Source organism: Zonotrichia leucophrys, chromosome 3 (assembly GCF_028769735.1).
Source record: "Zonotrichia leucophrys gambelii isolate GWCS_2022_RI chromosome 3, RI_Zleu_2.0, whole genome shotgun sequence".
NCBI lineage: Eukaryota > Metazoa > Chordata > Aves > Passeriformes > Passerellidae > Zonotrichia > Zonotrichia leucophrys.
The window spans coordinates 39012226-39039123 of NC_088172.1; the positions used below are offsets into that span (position 1 = coordinate 39012226).

General features: G+C 42.6%; 2 protein-coding genes across 3 annotated transcripts in view; one reads left to right on the forward strand and one right to left on the reverse strand.

Annotated features, from left to right (window-relative positions):
* The first annotated feature begins 336 nt into the window (after positions 1 to 336).
* On the forward strand, positions 337 to 11213 carry MFSD4B (major facilitator superfamily domain containing 4B). The gene is made up of 4 exons (XM_064707896.1): positions 337 to 732; positions 819 to 987; positions 3414 to 3530; positions 6002 to 11213. Exons 1-4 carry the CDS (start codon positions 337 to 339, stop codon positions 7237 to 7239), a joined length of 1920 nt encoding a protein of 639 aa, XP_064563966.1. The 3' UTR covers positions 7240 to 11213.
* A 260-nt stretch (positions 11214 to 11473) lies between these two features.
* REV3L (REV3 like, DNA directed polymerase zeta catalytic subunit) overlaps positions 11474 to 26898 on the reverse strand; it is a 112502-nt gene continuing 97077 nt past the window's right edge. For both annotated transcript variants that reach the window (XM_064707898.1, XM_064707897.1), the window contains exons 23-32: positions 24488 to 24732; positions 23390 to 23498; positions 22328 to 22534; positions 21594 to 21703; positions 20459 to 20573; positions 18902 to 19039; positions 17876 to 18066; positions 16579 to 16825; positions 14973 to 15182; positions 11474 to 12594 (exon numbers count right to left, since the gene is read on the reverse strand). In XM_064707898.1, coding sequence (XP_064563968.1) covers positions 12454 to 12594; positions 14973 to 15182; positions 16579 to 16825; positions 17876 to 18066; positions 18902 to 19039; positions 20459 to 20573; positions 21594 to 21703; positions 22328 to 22534; positions 23390 to 23498; positions 24488 to 24732 — 1713 coding nt within the window. In that variant the 3' untranslated portion in view covers positions 11474 to 12453. The remainder of the gene's footprint in view (positions 12595 to 14972; positions 15183 to 16578; positions 16826 to 17875; positions 18067 to 18901; positions 19040 to 20458; positions 20574 to 21593; positions 21704 to 22327; positions 22535 to 23389; positions 23499 to 24487; positions 24733 to 26898) is intronic.

Here is a 26898-nt window from a genome sequence, read left to right on the forward strand (position 1 = left end):
CACGCATTGAGACCTGTTGCACAGTCGGTGAGCTGCTCCACGTGAGCGGTAGGAATTCATGTAGTTTTAATGCTGAAAACTTTAAATATCAGGCATGTGTTAATAGCTTATGTGCTTAGCAGACTCAGCAGCTTTCTCTCTCTCTTGAGAAGCTTTATCGCCGTGCCATAACACGATCCTTGTGGAAGTCAAAGACCGTTTATGATCGGTTGATTGAAAGGTCGAGTGCAGTTTGAGTGATAACACAGATTAAAAATAAATGCTGGTTTATAAGGGCACTTCCTCGGGCACCGCGGCACAAACTTCCAGCGGTGTGGAGTGTCAGCTGCCCCGGCAATGTCGCTCCCCAGCGCCGAGCCCTGCTCCCCGGAGGAGCCCCCGGCGGAGGAGGACGCGGCGCTGCCGCCCCCCGGCTCCGATCCCGGCTCCGATCCCGCCGCTGCTCCTCCCGCGCCTCCCGCTCCTCCTCCCGCTCCTCCCGGCGCCGTGCGCGGGGCGGAGCCGCCGGGGCCGCTCTCCTCGGGCCCGGAGCGGCCCTCGGAGCCGGCGGCCGGAGCCATGGCCGAGGCCGACCGGGAGCTGCGCGTCCCCTTCATCGAGGCGGAGGAGACCGAGAACGAGCCGGAGGCGGCAGCGGCGGCCGGGGGCGGGTGGCGCTGCGGGCGCTGCCCGGACGGGGCCGCGCTGCGCTGGTGCATCTCGGGGACGCTCTGCGCCTCCTTCCTGGGGCTGGTGAGTGAATGAGTGAGCGAGGGCGGCCCCGGCGCTGCGGGGGCGCTGCGGACCCTCCCGAGGTGACCCCGCACTGTCCCCTGCAGGGGATGAGCATCGCCGTGCTGGGTCCCACCTTCCCCACCCTGGCCGCCAATGTCGGCAAGAACGTCAGCGACATCTACTACATCTTCGTGGGCCGGTCCTTGGGCTCCCTGGGCGGGTCGGTGGTCGGCGGGGTGCTCCTCGACTGCATGAACGCCACTCTGCTGCTCGGTGAGTGCGGCCTCGTCCTCCCGCACACCGTCCGGGGCAGCTTCTGCTGCAGCCCCGGGAGCGGCAGGGTCCGAGGGACGTGGGGCTGTCCCCCGATGCCCGCGGCTGTCGCCATGTGGCCCTGCCTGCAGCGCTGCCAGAGCCCGGGCCCGCCGGGCACGGCCGAGCGGGAACTGGGATCGAACGGACAAAATGTGCAGGGATCGACCAGTGGCTCGCTCTGAAAAGAACAGCTGGGCTTTTTTTAGTTTGCATCAAGTAATGTGCACAGGGTAGGTGCTCTTGGAACATACCAGGCTCCTGTAGCGCCACCGTACAACGTGGGACAGGAGGCGGTGTCCGGGCTGCCGTGTGTGCAGCTGAAACATCCCGCAGTTCTGTGGGGGAGCTTCCTCTTTCCTCAACACTCATCAGTCACGATCGGCTTCGTGCAATGGACGAAGGCCTGTGGCCTTTGATGGAGGGCTGTAGCCAAGTTTTAACTGATTTACAGTGGGAAACATTAATTACTGTTTATAATGGTGGAAACATTTAAACTGTGGGTACCGCAGCTGAACTACTGTAACAGTTCTCTGGACGTGTGGGAACTTGCTGCTGTAGGAGCTCAGGACCGGCTTTGTGCAGGCAGATCCATCCCTGAGGCTGCTCAGCCAGCAGGGATCCAGGAGCCACACTCAGCATCCAGAAAGGAGGGGCTCCTTTTAGAGTCGTGCCTCATTCCCACAACAAAAATAGTGGAAGCCCTGTCTTTTTTTCTTTCAAGTGCCTTTGTGCTCAAAATTAGGGATTAAAATGTGTACCAGGGCTCACTCTTCTTCTCCCCTTCAGGGAACTGTGCCTCCCATAAGGAGCATGCTGAAATCACATGGTCAGTCCAGATAAGATCCCTTTTCCATTGCTAGTGTTTGCAGTTGTGGGGTGGGTTTCCTTTAACCTCCTCCTTGTGCACCTGACCAAGTCAGACTTTGCCTCCTGTAATGGAATCAGTGCAGACACCTGTAGAAACCCAGGTTAACTTGAAATAGTTTAGTATTTCCTTCTTTCCCTGAGGATAGCTGTCTGTTAACAATGCTTGGGAAATGATGGATCTCCTAATCCTTTCCAGTTTGGCAGTGCTTATGGCATGACCACAATCTGAACTACTGAACCTGTTCTCATTTTTATCATCTGAGGGCTGCCTATAAGAGATTTTGGCTTGTGTAGTTTTGCCTCCCATCTTTCAACTGCTGGAACTCTGCTACAGAGAAAAACTCTATATAGAGGAAAAAATCAAAAACATCATTGGTGTTTGTCACGGAAATTTTTAAGCGCTGATTATCAGGCACAGAGCTGAAGTGGACAACAGAGCCCTTGCTGAGAAGTTACTTTCAGGTTTGAGTGTGGCACCTGAGGAGCTGCACTTAGTATTCCCTATCTCTGGTGTTTGCTTCATGCAGCTCAGCATGCACACCACCTTCAAAAATGTTTTGAGGCATGTATTCCAAGTATCTTGCTAGGTCTCTAGGGTTCTGGACATTGTTGCTGGTTTTTTTTGGAATCAACCTAAATTCTTAAATACATCAGGCCCCATTGATGTTTCAAGTTGCTGCATATATGATCATGGATTGATTTTAAAAAGAATAGAGACAGTTGAACTGGTACAAGCTTTCTAATAACCTAATATTTTCTGTTCAAGATATTAATTGCAGGTTTATTATGTAGGCAATTATAAGCATAGAATTGAACTACTGAACTTCCTCCCAAATGGTAATAAAAGCAATTTCCATCTGCTAAAAATATTTTCTGAAATCGCATGTTGTAAGTGTAGCCAATAATGGCAAAATGAATGCAGGTAATGAACTGCTGCAAAATTTATTTATGAGAAATGTTGTAGTTCTGTCTAAAACCCCAGAAATCCCTTGGAATACATCCCTCATGTGAGAACAAAATAGAAATAAAAGTCAGCATCCTTATATGAAGATCACTTGGTGGATGAGGTGCAATTATAGCATTTTTAAGAGTTTAGTTATTTGGGTTCTTTTAGAAATGGAGCTAAATTAAATGTTATGCAGTTCTCAGAGGACAGGCTTGACACTGCTCAAACCCATGGTTTACTGGTTTCACACTGAAGCCACTTTCTATATCAGAAGTTTGCAGAAGACTTCTTAGTGTCCCAGCAGGAGCTACTCCTCTCTTTGCTTTAGCCAGAGAAGTTTGTCATGCAATGTTTGATGAAATTCCTTTTTTTTCCCAACTAAAAAATTATCTGTTCAACTTTCTAGCTGCTGCTGCTCACCGTGGATTCAGGTATTTACATTGCATCCCTTATTAGGATTATCTGTAACTTTAAGAAAACAATGAATTTATTTGTATTTCTTGTTATTCTGTGTTATTTAAATGGAAGCTGTAGTATGAGAGTGTTTTGTTTTGTTTTTTAACCTTTGCAGCCTTCTCCATGCTTGGAACAGCAGCTGGTCTTTATGTGATACCCTGGTGTAACCAATCCCTGATATTGACCATCTTGATGTCAGTTATTGGAGGTTCCATGGGAATTCTGGACACAGGTAGGGCACCCTGTGCTCTGACTGCTCTTTCAGCAAAAGAATTGGAAACTTCAAGCATACCAAAATAGTTGCTGGTTTTTCTTGTGATGCATCGTGAATGAAAAGAGGGGAATGTTTTACCTGGTTGTGGCTCTTGGATTAGTCTGGTCCTGTGTTTGTGTGTGTGTGAGACAGGGCTTCCTTTAGGGGCTGGTTCCTGGAGAAGATCAATTTGCATTTCAGTGGGCCATTACAGGCATAAAGAAAGTGCCCTGTGCTCTTTAAGCAATGTTTTCTTTAAATTGCTCATTTGCAGGAATCAGGTCAGGACGTGGTTCATTAGCATTAGCTGTGCCTAAGCTAGTCCTGAGCAAAGCCTTGGTGTTTGAGATTCTTGCAGCTGCTGTTGGCAGAGCTGCCCACCTGCAGCTGGGAGGCCACAGCACCACGGTGCCCATCTCCCTGAATTAAGGGCTGTTTTCCACCTTTGGCCAGCCATGCTTAGGTGGCTGGGAACACAAATTTGTTCTGTCCCCATATTCTAAGTCTGTGGCATGTGCATACTGCAAATGGCCTGGGCAAAAACCCCCAAACCCAGCACTTTGCTGGACAGCTGTTCAAACCCAGTGTCTTGGCAGAGGATTATTATGGGAGGAAGATGATCTCAGGGATCTTTTCCAGCCTAAATGATTCCATGATCCTGAGATGTGTTGGTGAAGTTGCAGAGCCAGTGCAGGTGTGGTCAGAAAGGTCAGTGGTGCTGGAGGTGCAAAAAATGAACTCCCACAAAGGAGTCCCTGGGCAGGCTCGGACAGGGCGGCTCAGGCTTTAGCAGCCAGTTTGCACCAGGAGTCAAGGCCACAGCAGAGGCTTTGGGCACACTCAGAGATGCCTGGGAAATGCTGGCACACTTGCACATGGAGATTAGGAAATGCCCAAAAGTGCATCCATCAGCAGAGTGCTCTCATTGCTGCAGCACGTGGTGGTGAGGCGAGAGCAGGCAGCCCCTCCTGGCGCCTCTCCAGCCACGGCCCAGCAGCTGTGCTGGCTCTGCTGCCCCTGGGCAGGCTCACTAACCAGCAATCACTACAGCAGCTGCTGGATCACCTTCAGGGCAGGGTTATTGCTGAGACAGAGCTGACTCACGTGTTAGCTTATCCAAACAGCTCTGGAAGCATCCCAGCCAGGGCCTGGCTGGTTGGCAACAAAGAGGAACGATGGCTGCACATGTGAAGTGTCTGCCTTAATTCTGTGGGGTTTGAGGGAGCTCTGCTAAGATGTAAAAAGAGCAGGATCCAGTGGTGAAGAGATGGTTTTGCACAGCACAGGTTGTGTTAAATAAACTGAGTGCAGAGCTGTATTTGCTGCCTCTGGTAAGATTGCTATACATGGCACTTGGTTTAAAAATTCTTTGGATGGAAAAATCTTGTCAGCCAATGGTCAAAATACCTTCAGTGGGTGTACTGCTTGGATCAGACCTCAGGGCCAGGGAGACTCCCCATGCTGAGCAGGAATAGCAGAAGAAACTCACAGCAAAGCAGTAAAGCAAAGCTGAATTGGTTTGGAAGAGTGCTGAGTGACAAGGGCTGCTGTACTGCAGCACAGGAATTTGATTACTGTTTTGTTTTCCTGCATTCCTCTGAGGGTCTACTTCAAAACACCTCTCTGAGATCTCATTTCCCACCATTATTGTTGATCTGATGGTGTTGTAGTTTGGTGTTTACAGAAGTACTGATGTAAATCCTTCTGTTTCTGGGAAGTCATTTGAACACAGTGGGGTGGTGGGCCCAGCCCATCAGTAGCAAGTGAATTGTTATTTTTCCTGGGATGTTGTTTAATGAATTTTAAATGTTGCTTTTGTTCCTCTGATTCTTAGCATTGGGCATTGTTGCTTTTGATACTTAGAGAAATGAGAAGCAGTTAAATTTCCCTCTTAAAAAAGGCTGAAAAATGCTGCAAATTGTCAAGGAGGGTAATTAGAACCATAGAATCATAGGGTCCCTAAGTGGGAAAATACCCTTAAGGTCATCAGGTCCAACCCTTAACCCAACACTGCTGAGTCCTGCCTTAAACCATGTCCCTAATGCCACATCCGCATGTCTTTTAAATACCTCCAGGGATGCTGGCTTGGCACTACTTTCCTGGGCAGCCTGTTCTAGTGCTTAACAACCTTTTCCCATGAGAAAATTTTTCCCAACACCCCATCTAAACCGCCCCTGGCACAGTTATGTCTGTCCACTGCTGCTGGATTAAGCCACTGTGTGACTCTTTGTTTTGACTGCTCTGAATATCCTCCTAAAGCTCAAGTAATCACATGGATTTAAGGTAGAGTTTCAGTAAACTGCTGTCTTACACATTGTGTTTGCTAAACCTGGCATTATTGTACATTAGCAATATTTGTTATGGTTTGTTTTGTTTTGTTGGTTTTTTATTTTCTTTTAAACAATATCTAGTCTCAGACTGAAAGGAACGTTTTTCTCTCTGATCTGCAGGTGGCAATGTACTGGCACTGTACACCTGGGGATCAGAGGCTGGGCCACACTTGCAGGCTTTGCACTTCAGTTTTGCTGCTGGTGCATTTCTGGCTCCTCTGGTGGCTCAAATGGACTTGGGGAGTTCCAAATCTGAGGAACTGTCAGGGGCTGAAAAGACAAACCAGTCTGTCCTCAAGTCTGTGCCGACAGCATCAGCTGCATCAGCTACACCAGCACTGAATGACCATCGCAATGAGAGCTTTTTGTGGTCCTATATTTTCATAGGTTCCTATATTCTCTTAGTTTCCATCTTCTTTTTTGTTTTGTTTTCAAAGAGCAGCTCAGTTAAAGACAAATCAAAGGCTTCTGCGCACAAGGACAAGCTTGCCAAGTACCACTGGCCTCTCGTTGGTCTGCTGTTCGTGTTCTTCTTGTTCTACGTGGGAGCTGAGGTCACTTATGGCTCCTACGTGTACACGCACGCGATGGTCTTTGCCGAGATGAAGGAGAGCGAGGCAGCCGCCCTCAATTCCGTCTTCTGGGGCGCGTTTGCCGTGTGCCGAGGCGCGGCCATATTCGGCGCCGCGTTCCTGTCCCCCGCCACCATGATCGTCCTGAGCCTCGTGTGCTCGGCCGCCTCCTCCACGGCCCTGGCCTTCTTCTCCCACGTGCGGGCCGCGCTGTGGGCGGGCAGCGCCGTGTACGGAGCGTCCATGGCCACCATCTTCCCCAGCGGCATCGCCTGGATCGAGCAGTACACGGTGGTGGAAGGGAAAACGGCCTCGCTCTTCGTGGTGGGTGCGGCGCTGGGCGAGATGTGCATCCCCGTGGCCGTGGGCTACCTGCAAGGCAGGTACCACCACGTCCCCGTCGTCATGTACACGGCCTTTGTCACCTCCATGGTGACGGTGCTGCTCTTCCCCGCCATGTACAAACTGGCCAACTGGCCCCAGCAGCGTGACGCGCGGGAAGTGAGCGACAGGGAGACCCGGAAAACGCTGCTGGCGAACTCCAGGCTCACTGAGGATGAGGAGGAGGAGGAGCAGCACGTGAGAGAGTGGAATGATGCAGACTTTGAGGTTGTGGAAATGAATGACGAGCTCAAAAACTCTCTGATGGACATGTCCCACAGGATACCAGGGGACTCTCCAGCTGTCCAGCCCCATCTGGACAGTGCTTTGGGTGATCCTCCAGTGGTTGCTGATGGTTCCCCTGGGAGACAAAATGGGAGTATTAACTGGGACAAGAGTGAATAGAGTCACAACAGACTTTTTTTTATTAATGGAAATGCAATTGAATTGTAGCTGTTGTCAAGTGGTTCGGGAACCCTTTCATAGTGGTGCAGAGCTCAGCATGTTCATTTTCCCCAGTCCTTTCTCCTCTTTCAGCCTGTGGGGATATGTCTTGGAGTGGGAAGGTCCTCAGTGATGTGAAAGGGGCAACATGATAAATGTTTGGCTATGCCAAAACTGTTAAAACATAAAAGATGTTTTCTAAATATGAGGCATGCATCCAAGGAAGAGATGCTGTAATAACTGGGAAAGAAGGGGACTGCTCAGACTACTCAGATTTTTGAGGTGGGTGAAAGGTGCAGGTCTGAGATGCTTTGTCACAAAATGGTTTCATGAGAGAGGAGAGACATCTGTTACCAGCAATGCTGAACTTTCTTACCTTGTGAAGGAGGAATGTTCCTATTGTGTCTGAAAGTTGTGTGTGATCAAATCAGTTAAAATTTCTGGTGATGCCCAGGAGCTGTAAATTGAATAACCTGTGGCAAACTACAGGAATTTTTGGTTCTGGGACAAAGACAAAAAACCCCAGGGAAATGCTGGCATATTTGCATGTGGAGATTAGGAAATGCCCAAAAGTACATTTCTTAGGAGTGAAACCATGCCTTTGGGTCACTTAAAAGCAGTTTATGAGAAAGGGCACAAAATGGGCCATTGTTTATCTGCTCAAATGCATAACTCCAACCTACTAAACCATGGCAACAAATCTAAATAATCGAAAGTATTTCTGATTTTAATTATGCCATTATCACTGAAATAAAAAAATGTACACAGAAGATGGCAAAATTATAATGTAATCTTTGAATGGTTTGAGTTGGAAATGACCTTTAAAGATCATCCAGTTCCACCCTGCTGCCATGGCAGGGACACCTTCCACTGGAACAGGTTGCTCAGAACTCTGTCCAGACTGGCCTTGAAAACTTCCAGGGCTGGAGCATCCACAATTTCTCAGGGCAACCTGTTTCAGTGCCTCACCACCCTCACAGGAAAGATTTTTTTCCCTGATATCTAATCGAAACCTACTTTCAGTTTGAAGCCATTCCCCCTTGTTCTATCCTACATGCTCTTGTAAAAAGTCCCACTCCACCTTTCTTGCTGGCTTCCTTCATGCAAAAGAGATTGCTTAATATATGGTATTTTAAAGCCAGTTGTTAAAGGTTATCACAACTTCTCTGGTTTCCTGTCCCAAGACTTACCAGGGGAATGTGTTACAGTGGAGATTTGAGGAGAGGAAATTATCAATGAGACAATCCTTTCCAGAATGACTACTTGCCCCTGGCCAGCTGGCTTGGTGACATTTGGGTTTTTTCTTTGGGAGGTGACATGGAGATGGATTCTCCCTAGTGGAGAAGCAGTGGTTTGTATGTGAAGGTTCATTGCTGCTAAGCAGGAAACCCTGGGCAGGTGCAGCCATGCCAGAGAGCCCTCCCAGTAAGAGGAAAAAGGTAGCAGTAAATGCAAAATCTGTCTCTGAACAGTACTCTTGCCATTTGTCAGCTTGGAGCTCCAAATCAGTTAAGTATTTTTTTAAGTCTGTGTGATAAGAATGTGCTTTGTTTGGGGTTTTTAACTTCGCACTTTTGTTAGTATGTTTCTTGCTAAGAGGTTTCATTCACTAACAGAAGGGCTCCAGGTGTAACAGCACAGAATGTCAGATGTTCCTGGATTTCCAGGTCTGGTTTTGTTCCCTCTCTTGTCCTTCAACTATGCAACCTAGGCTTGAATGGCTTTTTCTTTTCTTCTGAGAAGTTAATAAGAAGCCAGAATCAACTTGCAGTGAAAGTTTTTTTGTTAATAGCTTGCCATGTTGCAGAGCCTCCCTCTCTTTCTGCTGCTGGCACTTAAATGCCCCTGTGGTTTTGATGGATTCCTTCTGTGGCATCTTTTTCCAGTGCAATGCATGGACCTGCACTTTAGAATGCAGCCTTGTTTCACTTGAGGCACGAGGGTTCTGTTTGCTTCCAGGGATGGTCAATGCCAGCCCCAGCCCTGGCCTGGGCACAGGTGACAGGAGTGAGTCTGTGTGGCCCTGAGTGCTCCTCTGGTGTGACATGGAAGCAAACAGTGTGGTAGGCAGAGAGAATGGAATGAGGGCACCTGGAGCCTGCATTTCAGTTTTTCCTCTTCCCGTTTTCCCTCCACGCTGTTCTGTGTGTGGGAAGTAGGGAGTGTCAGCTGATGGTGAGGAGAAATCTCACTGGTGCAGGGGCAGGACACCTGCACACAGTGAAAGATACAGAAACTGTTGAAAGATACAGTGAAAATGAAAGAACCAGAATGATACAGAAACTGTTCTATAGCAGCTCCCTGCTGGACCTGCCATCCCCCTGTGTAGACATGGTTATAAAAAAGTTTCCCCATGCCTGAGATCATGGTGCCAGAAGAAAATTACTTAAAGAAAGATACTGAGCAACCAGGAAAAGTCTAAACTCCCCCAATTTATATGCTAAGTTTTGATGAAATTCCAGATTGGAATGTCCTACATGTAAGACTGTTCTCAGGTATACTTTACATGGATATTTTATATTGTTTGCATAATCAAGTACTAAAAAACCCCAGAAAATGAAATCAAAGCTGCATTGGGAAATATGCTGTAATCTCTTAAAAGCTTATCTACTGCACATATACAGACACTTATTTGTGTTTCTGACCAGCGTTGTGCCAGCAAATGTAAAAATATTGCACAAAACAAAGATTTTTTTTTTCCTGCCTTTATTAATTCCTGTGAGAGTAACTTCACTTCATCCCCATTTCCTCCTTAAAAAGCAAGAGGCCTGTGTAGTAGGAATGGAGCAACAGGCAGGAATGCCAAGGTAAGAGCAGCCTTTTCCCACAAGTAAAGGATCCAAAAAGCAGTGGCTCTAAGACAGTGGAAGCTGAAGAATTATCCATATGGAATCACTTTCCACTGATGTGTGGAGACCTGCCTAAATTTAGAGTCATCTTAATGAGGACTTGGAGCCTTTAGTGTCTTAGTTCTGGTCTTAAACTTGAACTGGCTAGACAGACAGAAAGTGTTGTCCTTATGCCCTAACCAGCCTGCTTTTAACAGCAGGGGCTGCCCTTGACTGAAAATAAAATGCTTGAAGCAATTTAAGTTTAAAACAAGATCTAGGACATTTCCAAGGATGAGTCCAGCTCATACCAATTCTAGGCACCCTCGATGGCCAAGGCCTAGCTCCATGCTCTTGGATTTTGGTGTTCCTCAAGGCTTGTTTTCAGACAATGAATATTGGTTTTCTCATGTTTAAATTTCCTTTCACAGTAAATTGCTTCCTGGTATCTACAGCTGAAGTGAGGATCTTTTTACAATGCAGATCTATTTTAAGTTACAGGTCCTCCAGAAAGCTCAAGTACTTACATGTTGGGGGTTGAAATTACTGGAAGTAACTGTATTACATTACTACTGCCCTGCTTACGCTTGAAAAGCCATCCCTCTGAGGACAAGAGCTTTAATCCATGAATTAGATACCTGAATTTGATAAGAATCCTATTTTTGTCCACAAACCCAGGAACAGTTTGAAGATGAGTGCTCTGCTCCAGTGTGAAAGGTAACCTCTTGCAGCTACGTGTCATTTAATACTTTATTTATCCTGAGGCACTGCCAAGTGCTGGAGTGTACTACAAGCACTCACTCCTGGCATTTGCACTTTTATTCTGTACTTGACCAATGCTTGAATGCACGACCAGGCAAAGTTTTCTGCCTTGATGTTTTGTTTTTTTAGAGTTACTTTGCATACAAGTGCATTGCAATCTGTAGATTTTCTGTTGTATATGTAATAGTTTTTATTCTGCTTGGTGTGGGTTTTACATTGTACTGTGTAATGTGACATTTAATAGACTGACTGGAGTCTTGACTGTAATAAATTCTTATCTGGAGAAGGCACTCAGGTTCCTTGATGTAAATAAAGTTTTCTTCTATTTTTCAAACCTTGTCTAGACTTTTAAATTTAAAACTCGGTCTTTGTCTGACTACTGGAAAACCGGAAATGTTTCTCTTCTGGTTTGGGGAAGGCCTCTAAGAACTCCTACTGATGTTTTAGATCCCAAAGTTTAAGATGGATTCTTAACTTTGATTTGAGCAGTCTTGTTTTTACATTACTGTGTGTGCCAGAGAAGGAAACAAATTGAGGGTAAATATTAAAAAAAGCTGTACAATTTTTTACCATATCATTTTATTCAACTTTAATATGGTTTCCATTATTAACTTCTAAAACAAAATGATTTCCAGTTTAGAAAACAATGCACTGACCACATAATTCCTTTTCCATTTTATACAGTTATACAAATATTCTAAATACACATTTTGTCAAGATGGTGGCAAATAAGATTTAACTGTACAGTACGTAAGGAAAGAAAATATTTTAAGCATATTTAGAAGCAATAGAAATGTCTATACAAAACAAGCAAAAATGGAATAAAATTTTATATTTAAAGTATTGCAACAGTCCCACAGGTTTGTAACAAAAATGTCTTTGCACAGTTCCTCACAATGCCCCATTTATAGCTAAAGCAAGACAGCAATTTTTAGAAAATAATGTTTCAAAATGCTACACATGGTACTACTGCTTGCACAGTCTGATCAAAATAACAATCTACTTGGAATCAAGCAAAACTTAGGAGGAGATATACCAACCAACTTTAAAATTATCTGTATAAAAGTCATTGCACATTATTTTACTCAGTTGTTTGAAAAGTAAAAAAGTGTATTTACAAAATATTTCGCAGACAAAATTATAAAGTGAATGGAGAATATATAAGTAACACGTCTTGATACTGACAGTTCAAGAACACACACGAATGGTTTTATCATTTCAAGAGGTTTTCAGTGCTCCTTCCTCCAGGAAGTAAACTTGACTTCTACTTTGAAATGGATTTACAAGATGTTACACAGAGCTATTTCAACATCAGCATTATAAAACAGTATGTTAGAAACATGAAAGGAAGAAGAAATTTTTACATCTTAAAAAGTGAGCTATTCATAGATCAACAAATGGGTTGGGTTTTTTTTTTAATTTAGTTATGGTAAGCGTTCATTATTCTTCAGACAAGAAACCCAACAGTTAAAATGGAAATCCTGGACTAGGTGAGAATTGAAAAAGCACCATGCACAATAGTCTTAATGTGGTAAACACTGAAGGAAAAACAAAATAGCACCTGGAATCCTGTAACACAGATAATTTAAAACTGGTCAAGCAGCTGGCGGAGATAGGGTGCCTTTGACAGTTCTCTGCTCACTCTGGAGAGCTTGAAAAGCACGGGGCAGTTGAGGGAGACACACTGGATGTGCCGGTCGAAGCAGCCCGTGCAGTTCCTGCATATCTGCATCACAAAACAAAAAGCAAAACTGATTTTAAACAACATAAGCGAGGCACAAACCACCAGGGACTAGTCAATCCTCAAGCCTGTGTCAGCAGAACAGGCAGAGCCCTCTGCACAGAGCTGCTCCCCAGCATGCAGGGCCCCACAGCAGCTCCCTTCTGTGCCTCAGCCTCTTGGGCTGCTGCCCGACAGCTCATTTGGCTGCTGGGGGGGCTGGCAGCATCACCCACGAACTGGGCAAGGAGCAACAGCACAACTCTACAGTTTGGGCTCCAATCCTGCTAATTAAGTCCTGCTTGTGCATGTGGTGGCACTTGGAAAAAGAAGGCAAATAAGTTGTCTGGGTTTAAGCAGGGCAGTGTGTTCTATTTGTGATAAACTTACTCTCTATGAAAGTCTCATAGTGAAAAAAGAAAGAACTCTTGTCCGGCAGTTATTCTCTGCTGAGAAAAAGGACTTTAAATAAATTACTCATTTCAGGATAAGCTTTAATTAGAGTTTTACCTAGTTAGAGTCAATCAATCCCAACACCAAAATACACAGGCCACAGAAGTTGTACTGCTTTTCTTGATCAAGGAATTACTTGTTAGTGCTGCTTGAAAGTACTTTTAATGTGAGATACCTGATGGAATAAAATAGCAGCAGGCAGTTTTTCCAAAGGTAGACACCTTTAGGAAACAAAAGCCCCGTGCTTTGTTCTTATTTTTAACCTTTGCAGCATTTGCACCTGCAACAGTTTTTCTAAAACCTTAAAAAGTTGCTTCCAACCACACCTGTCTTTTGCAACATTAAAATGTTACAGTTTATTCTATCACTTGCATAGCCTGATCAACAAACCCAAATTGTATCCCTTTGCCTTTAAAATTACTTCTTTTCCCTCTTTCCACCTTCCCTGGTGATGCCAGGCCTACATCAGCACCAAATCCCTGCAGACTGACAATGGCTGGACAGGGGCAGCCCCTCCTGGCCAAGTCACACAGGTGGCACCTCAGAGGATACCAATCCTGTGACCAGAAGGAACAGGATTTTAACAGCTGGTTCCAGGTCTGTAAACTCATTACTACATCTATCCTAGCTCTTCTGAAAGAGGCTGTGGCTGGTTTAAATGCAAGGGATCAAACTAAATGGTACTTGAGACAACTCCTAAGTTCAGTTTGTGTTGAGGGGTGAAGTCTGTGGTTTTAACCTAGAGCACGTGGTTTTTGAATGCATTTTAAAATAATGTACAGCTCAGTGTTATATCAGTTTTCTGCTGGCTCCAGAATGTTTAAAATCTCAAAGGGCTGAAAATTTAAGCTGTGAAGGATATATGAGCCTTCACATTAAAATAAGACAGATGCTCTTACAGAGACATCAAACACTGACTGGGACAGGATCCCAGGCCTTGCTGAGCTGTTGTGTGGTGCAGAGACAAGAGAATGTTCTAATCAAACTCACTGACCCTTCTGTGGGGCTGGACTAGCCTGCCAAGTTCTGCCTTATTTCAGAACAAGAGCAATGTAGAGTTCAAAGTACCACAGGAAAACAGCAGAACGTGCAATTTCTCATTTCTGCCATTCCCAGTGCAGATAAAGGCAAATATTACAAAATACAGGAAGAAGTCCACACCTTAGTAATGAAATACTGATGAAGTGAATTACAGTGCTTTTTCAGCAATCCCATAAGAACCTATCAAAGCAATGCTTAGATTTAGGAACATTTATATCCCTGACATTCAGACACTAGCATGTTTCACGTGCTAGTGCTAAAAATAAATTTTCACTAAAATATTTATTAATTATAAAATATGACAGTATGAAAATTAGGTGAAGGTATGCATATGTTTCCACAAGGGGAGGCATTGTGCTTTGCTGTAATATATTCATGAGCACAGCCAGCTATCCTCTTAATTGACTTCTAGCTCAAGGAGAAAAAGCAGCTTGGAAAATTCCTATTGAGAGGAAAGGTAACAAGAAAATCTCCAAGCTAAACCACACCCATGCTTTACATATAAATAAATAAATTTTCTGACCCAAACATTTTTGTTTCTAGAATATCATCTGTTATTTTAATGCAAAAAAGAGTGAATTTTTTACACTCTCACAGCTCTCTGTCATTATAAAAAGGGACCTACAAACCATACAAGGTACTCTTAAAAATCAGAAGAAAATGAGAAAAGTGTCTTCTGTTCTGATCCCCTCCTTTGCCTTAGTTTTCCACAAAGCCTAGGAGAGTAACAGCTGCTGTGCTGCCTTCAACAGCAATGGGTAAAGCCAACAAGCTGCAGCACATGTAACACCTGGACCATTTATTTCTGTTGGAGTATTCAGTAACGCACTGCTTTGAAATTTCAGCCACTGTCTTTTGCCGACAGACATCTGACAATGCTTTAACCGTACCTGGACCAGCTGCTCTTGTTTACGCTCCAGCTCTCGGATTTCTTGGTTGAGAATCACTGCCACATGCTGGGGCTGGCTTCTGCATTTATTACAGATCCCATACTGGGTCAGTTCATCACACACAGGACAGTGTAAGGTCGTGAAATACTGGGAGATGGTGCCCTTGCGTCCCTCCAGCTCAGTGTGGGCAGCTGAGGCAGCCTTCTGAATCTGTCAGGAAAAATAATTAAGAGGTAATGAACTTCCAAGAGAGCAGCTTGCCTTACTCCTAGCTTACATAGTTGTTTTTTTTCCCAAGGAGTAAGAAAGTGCAAGATGGCCTGCAGGGCCTGGATTCATACACAAATTATGAACATGGATCACAGCACTCTGAAGGGCGCAGCACTGGCCCTCAAGTGACACACTGAACAGAGCCCTCCCCAACACCTATTTCACAGGGAATCTGTAACCAAAACATCCTTGGTCACACATCTTTAACTCCTGATCTCGCCTCAAACTCTGCCTCCTGCAGCTGCTCCTTTTTTAGGTGCTGGTCTGATTCACATCTAAATGTGCCCTGGCTGCAGCTCCAGTGGCTGCCTTCTGGATGCTGCTGTCCTGAGCACAGCTCAGCCACGGTGCTTTGGTCCATAGCTCATGCTCTGATTTCCTTGGAGAAGGCTCCACCACCGGCCCATCACCCTGGGAAGTTTGTTCTCTGCACTTACTCCTGCTGCTGCATGACTTTTGCTTTGTGCTATCCTCCACTCTCCTGCTGCTCTGCTCCCTGTGACTTTCTTGCTGCTCCTTGGCCTTGCAGAAAGCCAGGGCTCTTTTACCTTTTTAGAACAGCTTGTTGGAGATACTTAAGGTGACTGCCATGGTGCCATTGGAAAAGTAAAGAAAAGAAGAAGAACTGAAGTCAATCACGGCTGTATTGGGAAATACAGCTATACTGCTATACTGCAGTGGGAACATGATGCATTACTATGCTGCTGAAGTCTGTTCTGAGCAGAGTAACCAAACTACACAATACACTGTCTTTCATCATCCCTTTTTGTCAGGGGAATCACAAACTAAAATCCAGCTATCTAATGCTTCTTTTCCTGCATCTCAATGACTTCTTTAACTTTTAGGGAAGTCATGTTTGGGTATTACTGGCTTTAAATTTCTGGTGATAAAATTTTTCAAGTGTTCCTGCTGCTGGGGCATGCCACCCTTTCTATACAGACAAGAGATGTCAGAACATTTTGGAAAAACAGAAGTTCCAACATCTAATATAGAGATATTTAAAAAGTGGTACAGCCAAACAGATGCACATACACATACTGCTAAAAATACAGAGTTATGGCAAAATATTCTCTTAAACTATAGAAGGGATCAGGAAACAGAGGATGACTGTGATTAGCCTAGCAGAGAAGGGTTGAAAAAACTGATTTACTACATGAAAAAAAATCCCGCACAGAAGATCTAAGAATCAGGACTGTATATTTGAGCATCAAACACTGCTTCACAAAATAACCTTTTTGTTGCCTCCTATCAACCTCATTCCACTGCAAGTCACAGCAAGGCCAAACACTGCAGCCAGATGCACTGCACTCGCTAACCTCTGTTAGAAAACACTCACCCGGGGCAGCTCGTGGTACCAGCTGAAGACATCTATGCCAATGAGTGAGAAGACCCTGGCCAGGGGGGGCAGGATCTGCTTGGTGATGTAGTAGGTGGCGTTGAGCCTCAGGCTGGGGTCCTGCAGCAGCTCCAGCGGCCGCCGGACGAGCTGGATGAGGGGCAGGCCGGGCATGCCGTACACGATGACGTAGGGCACGCGCTCCCCCACGCGCGGCTCCGAGCGACGGTCGTAGGCAAGCATCCTCCTGCCAAACACAGTCTTGAGAATGCAGCCAGAGGCACATCCACAGCTACTTCATTTGCCTGTAAGCCTCCCCATCTGACTAGGTGTTCTCCAGATGGCTGGAGTCAGTGCCCATTATGAAGCACAAGACCAAAATGGTTCATTTTTAATTTGACTTGTGATTGGACCTAAATTTTAGAACCTGAGGCACAAACCCTAAAGACACAGTTTGTTTCAGGTCACTTGGATTTGCATGCAGACTGTTTTCTAGCTACCACTTCCTTAAAGAAATATTTCAGTAAGGAACAGCCAAGGTACTAAAAAGAGCTCAAGTACAATTTGCTTCCTGGTCAAATTCTGGTCCTTTGCTTTCTGAGACTGCTTGCTCAGTAGAATGATACCTGCTTCAAACTGAATTATCTTCCACTCAGAAAGCAAAGGACAATTCAATTTGAAGTAGATATGAGTTCTGGACTTCGATGTTGTTTTATTACAGAAGCATAGCTTAACTGGAAGACCTTTTGTATTAAGCAAGGTGGCAAAATCTTTCAGCTTACATTATCTACTTTTCTATTACTGATCAAGGATATCAACAGGATGAAATATTAACTTTAGGTAAGGCACTTTATTAAAAATGAAAAACTATGCCTGGTAATGTATTTTACAGCACTAAGAGACATCACTGTCACAATCTGTAACATATCTAATAACTGGGAGTGATGAATAATCTTGGAGAGTCCAGCCCTTGTACAAAACCCAAGCTGTAAGTAACAGAAGTGAACACACTATCAGTGTCCTGACAAGACTTTCCTCTTGCATCTTTCCAGGATCATCTCCTTTCACACACAGAAGAAATTTAGGGACAACTGCTTCAACAGTATTTGAAGAAGACATCTGACTGCTAGCTGTAACTTGACAGTACAAAGGTCAAGAGAAAAAATATCCACAATCTGCTATCTAATGTGTCAGTGCAAAGATCAAGACAAAAAACCTATGAGCTCCTACCCATAACCTGTCAGCACAAAGGTCAAGATAAGAAATATCTGTGATTACCACTTCTTGATCTCATTACCTGGTGATTTCCAGAGCAGGTACACATGCTCCAGGTTTGTATGCTGAGCTCCCTCTGTACTCTTTTGCAAAGATGAAGTCCTGCATGCTGGCTTTTCCCTCCAGTAACTTCATGCATTGATTCTGAACATACTGCTTGATCTGACTTATGTCCCGTGTTTCAAATAGCAGCTTGATAGAACACTCAAGTATCTTTACAACCGAAAGAGAAAGGTGAGAAAAACATGTATGTTTGAATAAAAAAGAATTAATTGCAATTAATTCAGTAAATTATATGGAAATACAAATACAGTGCTTAGAAAAAGTAGCAGTGGTGAACAGGGGGGGATATTGATAGGCTGCAATGCCTTTCACTCAAAGACATTCATAAACACATTACTGGACAACTTTCTCCTCAGTTTGCCACATCTTTCATGACATCATCCATACTCCAGCACTAAGATCATCCATACTGCAGCACTAAGATTTTTTCAACAATTATAGAAGTTTCCAGAGTATGAGAGAAGATGTTTTTACCCTGCCATCTAAAATATTTTGCCATGACTTTACCCTGCTATGTGACTATCTTTTTTACTGGCATAAATGTCTTTTAATTTGGCTAAGGACAATATTTCCTAATTTCTTTTTAACCTCTCAATACACAGCTTAAAATAAACAGGCAAAAAAAGAGGGTATTTTAAGGGAAAGCTTAGCTGAACTAGAATTATGTAAGTGAGCTATTTGGAAGACAGATCAGTGTGTCCCACTCATCTGGCAGTATTACTTCCAGCTGAAGTGAACTGGATCAAGAATGGTCTTTGAGAGGGCTTACATGGGACAAGGGCTTTTTATGGGATGAAATATAAGCTGTAAAATACAACCCTTGTAATGCTGTAAAAGATCTTCAATTTATCTTTCAAATAGCTCACACAAGAAAAACAGATGAAGATTAAGACAACTCAAAGGACTAGAAACTCTGAAAAAGGACAACTAAAAAATGAACAGAAGATTACAATTTCATTCAGGAAGAAATCTATGAATAGTTTACCTTGGAAACAGCAGGACAGGAGTCCCTTCGGACTGTCTCTATGCCTTTTGCATCAAATACTGGGTCCTTCTGGTCCAGTGTTTCATACATGTAACCCACATACCTCTTCTTAGTTTGCAGGACACATGGCAAGTAGACCTGGAATGTTTAGAAAGAAGACAGCCCAGTCTGCAATGTGTTTGGAGCACAGAGGGTTTCCTAAGGAATACTGTGCTTTGTTGTTTCGTTGTGGTCTGCTAGTTTGTTTGCTTTTTTTTTTGTTAAATCATTACAACTGATAAAATAGATCAAAGGACTCTTAAAGGATGGCTGAGGAAGTTGGGATTCTGGGGTGTTCCATTCTTAAATCACTTTATATTTCATTTAGCTGAAGCTCAGATGGAAAGTGACACACAGTATACATTGTTGCAAGTACCTTTACTTTTCTGGATTGCACCTGTCACCATTTCTAATGTAACTCTATTATCGTTCTTTCTTATAAAGAAAATTTAATTTTAAACATCAGAGAAGAAAATGTTCCCAGCACAAGTAGTGGCTTAGAACTTTCTGTTTTCAGACTTAAGGAGATGCCAAAAATCTGCTAGTATCTCCATTTGGAGCAAATATGCTTTTTAAATTCCTGTGTTTGGAGAACAGTTTTCTCAGGAATGGATTTTTAGGGTCATGGTCTCTTTTGCTTGTTTTCTCTAACCTCTTATTTGATTCTTGATTGTTGTAAGCATTCTTTGAATACTTTGAAATGAAAGAATGGAGAACAATTTCTTCTTTGTAGTGTTACTAGAATAACACCACATCTTCCTGACTCTGATGGAAGAGGGAACAGTGAGTTTAGGTTGCCTCAGGCTTACAAATTTTGACTGACCTTGTTGAGTCAGGTATGTATTTTAAAAATATCCAGACAACCTGAACTAATGCTAACTGACCTGAACACCTTGCTAATGAATTTGCAGCAACAAACTTCCAGCAAAATCATTAACATATTGCCTTACTCTTCTATAAAAGATTTGATGTGATTAATATTTCTTCCAGAAGCCTAATGAATAGATTTTAATGACTTTTCTTTTTAGAGGTGTATGTATCATGTGGACATATGCTGAAGTGAGTGTGCTAAGACAGGCTGAAAAATAAATATCAGGTTAGTAATTAATGCACTGGAACTGGGGATGGTAAACATTTCCTCTGCTAACTTGCACACATTGATTCAATTGTAGGTATACAATCCCAAACTCAGGGAGATATTTCCCAAAACTGATGAGACAGGAATTCAAACTGCCTGATGCTGCCAGCACAACAAGCCACTAATATGAAATTAGGAATATTTCTCTTTATTGTTCACACTACAGTGTTCCTCTGAAAAGGTCCCTGAGGCATTAAGGAGCTTGCAATATATCTACAGAAATAGCACATGACTTGTTTATCCTTATGTACATTAGGTTCAGAAAAATATTTTATCTTCAACTTTTTTTTGGCTTTTTTCTTGTTTGGTTTTTGTTTTGTTGTTGTTGTTGTTGGTTTGATAACACCCAAAGCATTTAAAGCAAAATACTTTCCTTTTACCTTTTCAAACTTCAGTTTAACAGGCTTGGGATTTGTTGCTGTTACAGCTTCAGCAATTTCTTGACCAATCTTAAAAGACTGCTCCTTTGTGGCTCCTTTCAAGAGTACAAACATGCTACAAGAAATCAGACACAGGAAGTGAATGCAAATCTATTCAACATAGTTCCTAAAAACCATACACTATAGTTTCCTGGCAGCAAGGCAGGGATGTTATTTTGAGCTGTATTTTCCTTCTTCAGCTAGAAATGCCAAAAATCTGAAAAACTTCAGTGTTCAGCATGAGCTGAGGAGTGCCAAAGGGCTACTGAATGCTGTGACTATCTGATGAGGCAGGGAATGGACTGCTCCCACACACTACAAAACTGGAGTTCCCAGGGAAGTATTGCAAAGAGCTCTGGTACACCACTTTTTCCCTACTATGGGAAGCAGCAGGATTTTACCTCCTTTCTCCAACATTTTTTTTTAAATGAAAGCACTATAAATTCAGTATCTTTGAAATGTCAAGTCTTTTATCAGATCCAGCTGAAATCAGTCACTGGATTCATAAGTTATTAAGAAAGGACAGCCAGACAAGCTTTGTTTCCCAATGGCTGAAAAATTATCCAAGTGTGGAACAGAGATGGATATGCCTAGAGCATGGCTATTATTTAGATGAAAGACTGACTGAGAAAATGTATGTCAGGCAGCCTAATAATATCTCTGTATGCTCTGGTGGCTGCTTTTGAATTGTATCCACTTCTGAAGGTTAAAACAGCGCCTGCCTCGAGGTGCAATGCCTACTGTTATATGTACTCTATTTTCAAAAACAAAAATGGCATCAGAACAGGCACAAAAATAATAATAATTTGGTAAACTAGATTTATATTAATTCACAACTGAAAAAATATTCCCTCCCCCCTTTCTGTTCCACATAATTTTCAGAAGAAAGGAAACCTTTAAAGTACTTAAAGAAACCTGAGCAAACTCAGTATTATTCACTTTGCATATTCTGCAAGGCAGTAAGCAACATCCAAAGAAGATCCACACACCCTTTTCAGCATCATAAATTTGTCTTGCTGAGACAAAAGCAAAATCTATCTATCTATGAAGAACTGTTATGATTTTAAAACATTTCAAGAAGCAGATAATGAATTACCTGTCTGTATCACCATATACAACGTGAGCACCCCATTTTTTTGTATCATTCACCAGTTTAATGGCACGCTCCAATGTTTCTCTGGCTTTGTGGACAATGCTGTCTCCAATCTGCAAAGTTAGATTGAAAATCTTTATTCTACTGCTAAATTAGCTCTTGGTAACTACAGTCTAATCATGCTTGATCTTGTTATAAAAATCACTGTATTGAGATAATATATTTTATTTAATGGTTTAAATGCATATAATAAATAAAAAGGTTTCTTAACTTACCCCAAAATAACAAGAACTAAAAGAAAAATGATCAAAAACTAATAAGTAATAAAATAAAGGAGAATCTGTTTAACTTCTTTAGAAGTTTATAATATATATTAAAAATCTATGGAGCAAGACAAGACTGCTCAGGATAGTTTTCTCTAGTTTTCGGATTCTGCCAATGCCCATGAAAACGAAATAAAACCTACAATGTTTTGTTTTACTTCCATTACTAGAACTGTAATCCAATCTACCTTTGGAAACAGTTCTACAGAAATGCCAACTCCAAATGCTTCTTTACAGGAAGAAGACAAGCTTTATATTTTTCTGGAAGATCACAAATAAATCCTAAGTTGCTGATATTCAGTACTACTAATAAAAGCAGCTTTGCTGAAAGTATTTAGCTTGTTTCAAATAATAATATGTTATCTGACTAGTGTCTCTCCAACATTTTTATACATTTTTACCTGCAACCCTTACCTCAGTGCATGGCATTCTTCCAGAAAAATTAGCAGCAGTATAGCCAAAAGTAAAATTAGCTATATATTTAAGACCCAACTGACGAGCTTCAAGCATTCGAGTCACAGCCTTGTCATGCTTATAGGCCTTCATTGACTGTTTCACCATTATCCTGGTATTCAAGATTTCTTCTAGCATCCTTGGCAGCACACCCTTTCTTACTGATGGCTGCCATAAAGGGAACAAAGAAAAACATGGTGTTAGAAAGCCCAACAGAAACAGTCAGGAGTGAAATCAAACCCCAGAACTGTTAGTTAACCACTGATAGGAAGACAAATTAACTAGCAAGATGCCCCAGCCACCAACAGTTTGGCCTTTCTCACAAATATTACAAGGAACCTAGAATACAGGCAAAGCTCTGAAGGACAGAACAAATAGCTTTTTGTTCTTTGTATTCATCAGCCCTGCTGATGCAATGTTTAGATAACCTTATTAACTAAAATGGGACTTCAATATTTAGCTGTTAATTCTCAAAGTATTAAATGATGAAGGAACATTATCTTTTAAAAATTCTGCAAATATTCTTTACCTAAAGTTTTTGTTTTACATTAAATACAGGTATGCTGGTGATTGCCTAAATATTTTTAACAGCTCCAGGCCATATTCATTACACATCAGCCAGCAGGACACATTACAAAATGAGAACAATGGAAAGCAAGTCAGGGACCCTCATTTCCAAAATCATTACTCTTTTTCTAAGAAAGCATTCTGCTATACAGGCAGGAGAAAAATGAATTGTTACACACAGATAATTACTGTTTGATCCCCAAACTGCACAAGTAAAATACAGTTTAATTATAGATGAAATAAGCCTTCAGTGTAAAGGAAAGCATAAAGACATTTTACTTCCTGAGATGCCAGAAGTTCAGCACTGACAAATAGCAAAAACATTGTGAAATGAGAGAATGAACCTCCCCTTTCTGTCAGCTCTTAATGCAGCAAAATATAAACTACAATATCAATTTGATCTTAAGTGAGCCAACAGGCAGTGAAAATGCTGTCACAGGGCACTAACACCATTACCTTGACAAAAGCTACTCCACTGGGTGACACTGTGATATCATGTCTAATCTGGTAGAGTAAGTCAGGAGGTACTCTCAGAGATGTACAGCCAAATTTGAATGCATCATACCTAATAAAGAGAAAATTTAAACATGAAGACAATTCATTCATTTACAGACTAATCAAGTGAAAACATCAGCTCACATTAAAATGCTAATAATGCCAGCAAGGACAGAATAAACTCAAGTATAAACAAACAGAACATAATTTCAAATTTCTTTGCTACATACAGAAGGTTCTAGGAACAAAGTAGTAATAAACAGCTAAATTCCAACACATGCATAATTTATAAATTCTGCTCTGTGTTATGAATTATTACCAAATACTGAGTTAGTGGAGGTATGTACTCAGTACTGTAATCCCCTATGGAAACCATCCATGTTTACCAAGTACCACACTGCACTTTCTTCCTACAAATTCAGAATTTCAAATCAAGAACTTGAAAACCTGATGGTGACACCTAGCAATTACTGCAGGCATCTTTCCATTCTTCAAAATACTGTTTTATAGAGGTAATTATAACAAGCAGTGAGATCTTTCTCCAATTAACAGAGTAACTGTTAAGCTCAATAAAAGACAAGATGCTACAAAGAATAACTCAATTGTACCTTTTAATTTTTAGTAATTAGAACCAGAGTGAACTACAAGTGATACACAAACAATCCTAATTCATTAAGGAATAACCCCAGTCTAGTTTTGAAGACAGATGGTGGATTTACAGTAATTTTAACTTGTTCTGAAGCAATATTAAAAACCAGCATCACCACAATAATCAGAGGTGTACATACACACATGCACAGAGTTTTTTCCAGGGGTTTTTAAGGGAACAGAGTCTAATCCTATATTTAATTAGAAATACATATTGATTTGTATATGTATGTGCATAACATGTGCACACACCCACATGGTAGATTTTTATCATCTGTATTGTGTAACAGAAAATGGTGCTATTCATATGTGCCCATTGTTTCCAATGGCAACCAGGGGTTCTCAGTACTTTATAAAAGACACTCAAGTATCTACAGTATCAAAGATCATGAGAAAAGAGTAACAACTTACTTTCCTAAGTTCTCAACATGTCCCAGGCAGGTAGAATAGCAGTAGTTGTACGCTATGACAATGGAAGGATACAAGGACTGGAAATCCAAGACAAGAACAGCGTTGCTGTAGAAGCGGGACTCGGGCTCCATGATCAAGGGAACACACTGTGGGGCTTTCATCTGAGCTCGCTGCTGGACACTGGGAGTCACAGCAATGTAGTTCATGGGCTTTGCAATGCGCAGCATCACCGACTCCACACGGTACTGCAAATCAGTTTGGGTATAACCATTGGCATCAAAAGGGCAGAACAAACCTGCATTAACTAGTGCAAACACACACTTGCATTGCCTGATTTTAAAGTACAAATAACTACTTTTCCAAAACAAACAGCCATGCTCTTAAGGTATATTTTAATTTTATTTTATATCACTAGATCATCTTTAGGTGCCTTCCAACCCTAACCCTTCTATGGTTCTGTACTCTGTATTACATTTAGCCCTAATCATTGAAAATTGAGTACTTTTTATATATGGAAAAAATAATTATCCAACAGGCTTCAACAATATATGTGGATGGTCATGCTACTGTCAGTGAATGAGCACTTGCTAAACTGTACTACTGTCAGATCTGCAGATCACTGAAGAAAACAAAGTCTAATATGCAGTAAATCCACTGGGTATCCTGCTTTCTCCCTGATACCACAAGCAGAACAGGAAGCATTAAACAACAAACCCTGTTCAAGATACCACAAAATGTTGTATGTGTAGCTGGCAACAAGAGAAACAAACCTCAGCCCTATTTATTTGTGTATTACTCAATGCTTTAGTAAGGCTTTACAAGTACAAATGGGCAGGTATGCACTGTGTCCATTCAGAATAAAAACCAAAATAGCTGAAAACATAATACATGGTGTGAAAACTACATACATGGGTGGCAAGGGAAAAATCCCAAAATATCAAAGAACAATTCTACATAATTGTAAAATCCTGTGCTTTGTAAAAAATTACTATTAAGGACCATCTGCCTGACACACTATGTATTCAATCATTGTACTGAGTGGGTTAGATATAATTTCTTTAACCTTGAAATTATAAATGAACTTACAGAACCAACAGCCTTAACAAGATGCTGCACCTTAAACAGAGGTTGGGGTTTGATGTGTTGTTAGGGAGCAACATGAACTGCTACTGCTGCCTTGCACTAATTGCATATTAATTTGTGCCCAGTGATGAACATGGATGTATCACAAGGAGGTCAGGGACTGGTTCTGGCAAGAGGTAGATTTTGGATGTTTCTCTCTCGTTTTCATAGCATTGTAGAATTTAGGTTGTTAAAGACCTCTAAGATCAACAAAATCCAACTGTTAACCCAATGCTGCCAAGCACCACATTTACAGATCTCTTAACTCCAGGGATGGTGACCCTGGACAGCCTGTTCCGATGTCTGACTATCCTCTTGGAGAAGAAATTTTTTAAATACCCAATCTAAACCAGCCAGAGAACAAATTGAGGCAATTTCCTCTTGTCCTATTGTTTCTTACTTGGGAGACTCACCCCCACCTCACTACAGCCTCCTTTCAGGGAGTCATAGAGAGCATTAAGGGCAGCCCTGAGCCTCCTTCCTCCAGGGTAAACACCCCCAGCTCCCTCAGCTGCTCCTCACAGGACTTGTTCTCCAGACCCTTCACCAGCTTCACTGCCCTTCTCTGGACTCGCTCCAGCCCCTCAATGTCCTTCTTGTCCTGAGGGGCCCAGAACTGAACACAGGATTAGAGGTGTGGCCTTACCAGTACTGAGTACAGAGGGACAGCCTGGTGGTGCTGGCCACATTGCTTCTGACAGAGATCAGGATGCCATTGGCCTTCTTGGCCACCTGGGCATACACTGCCTCATGTTCAGCTGCTGAGGACCAGCACCCCAGGTCCTCTTCCTCTGGGCAGTTTTCCAGCCATTCTTCCTGCAGCCCTGCATGGGGTTGTTGGGAGCCGAGGGCAAAACAACTGGCCTCAGCACATTGACCCAGCCTGTCCAGATCCCCTTCTAGAGCCTTATTACCCTCCAGCAGAGCAACACTCCCTCCCAACTTGGAGTTGTTTGCAAACCAACTAAAGGAGCACTGGATCCCATTGTCCAGATCATCAGTAAGATACAAACCAGGACTGGCCTCTTGTCTGTTGCCCATGCTGAGTGCACTGGTGCAAATGCACCTCAGCTGGGCTATTGATCCTGTCACCATTTTTTAGGCAGGGGGAGAAGCCCTAATCCCTCTCAGGGACCATTCTCACGTGCATCTGTGGTTCCTAACACATCAATAATCCTTCTGTCTTTGCTCCCATGTGGATCTCCAGCCCTTACCTCCACTGAGACAGCAGACTAAAGGATTTTGCTAGGACACTGTTTCTCAGCCACCAGTGTGATGCTCCCAAATTT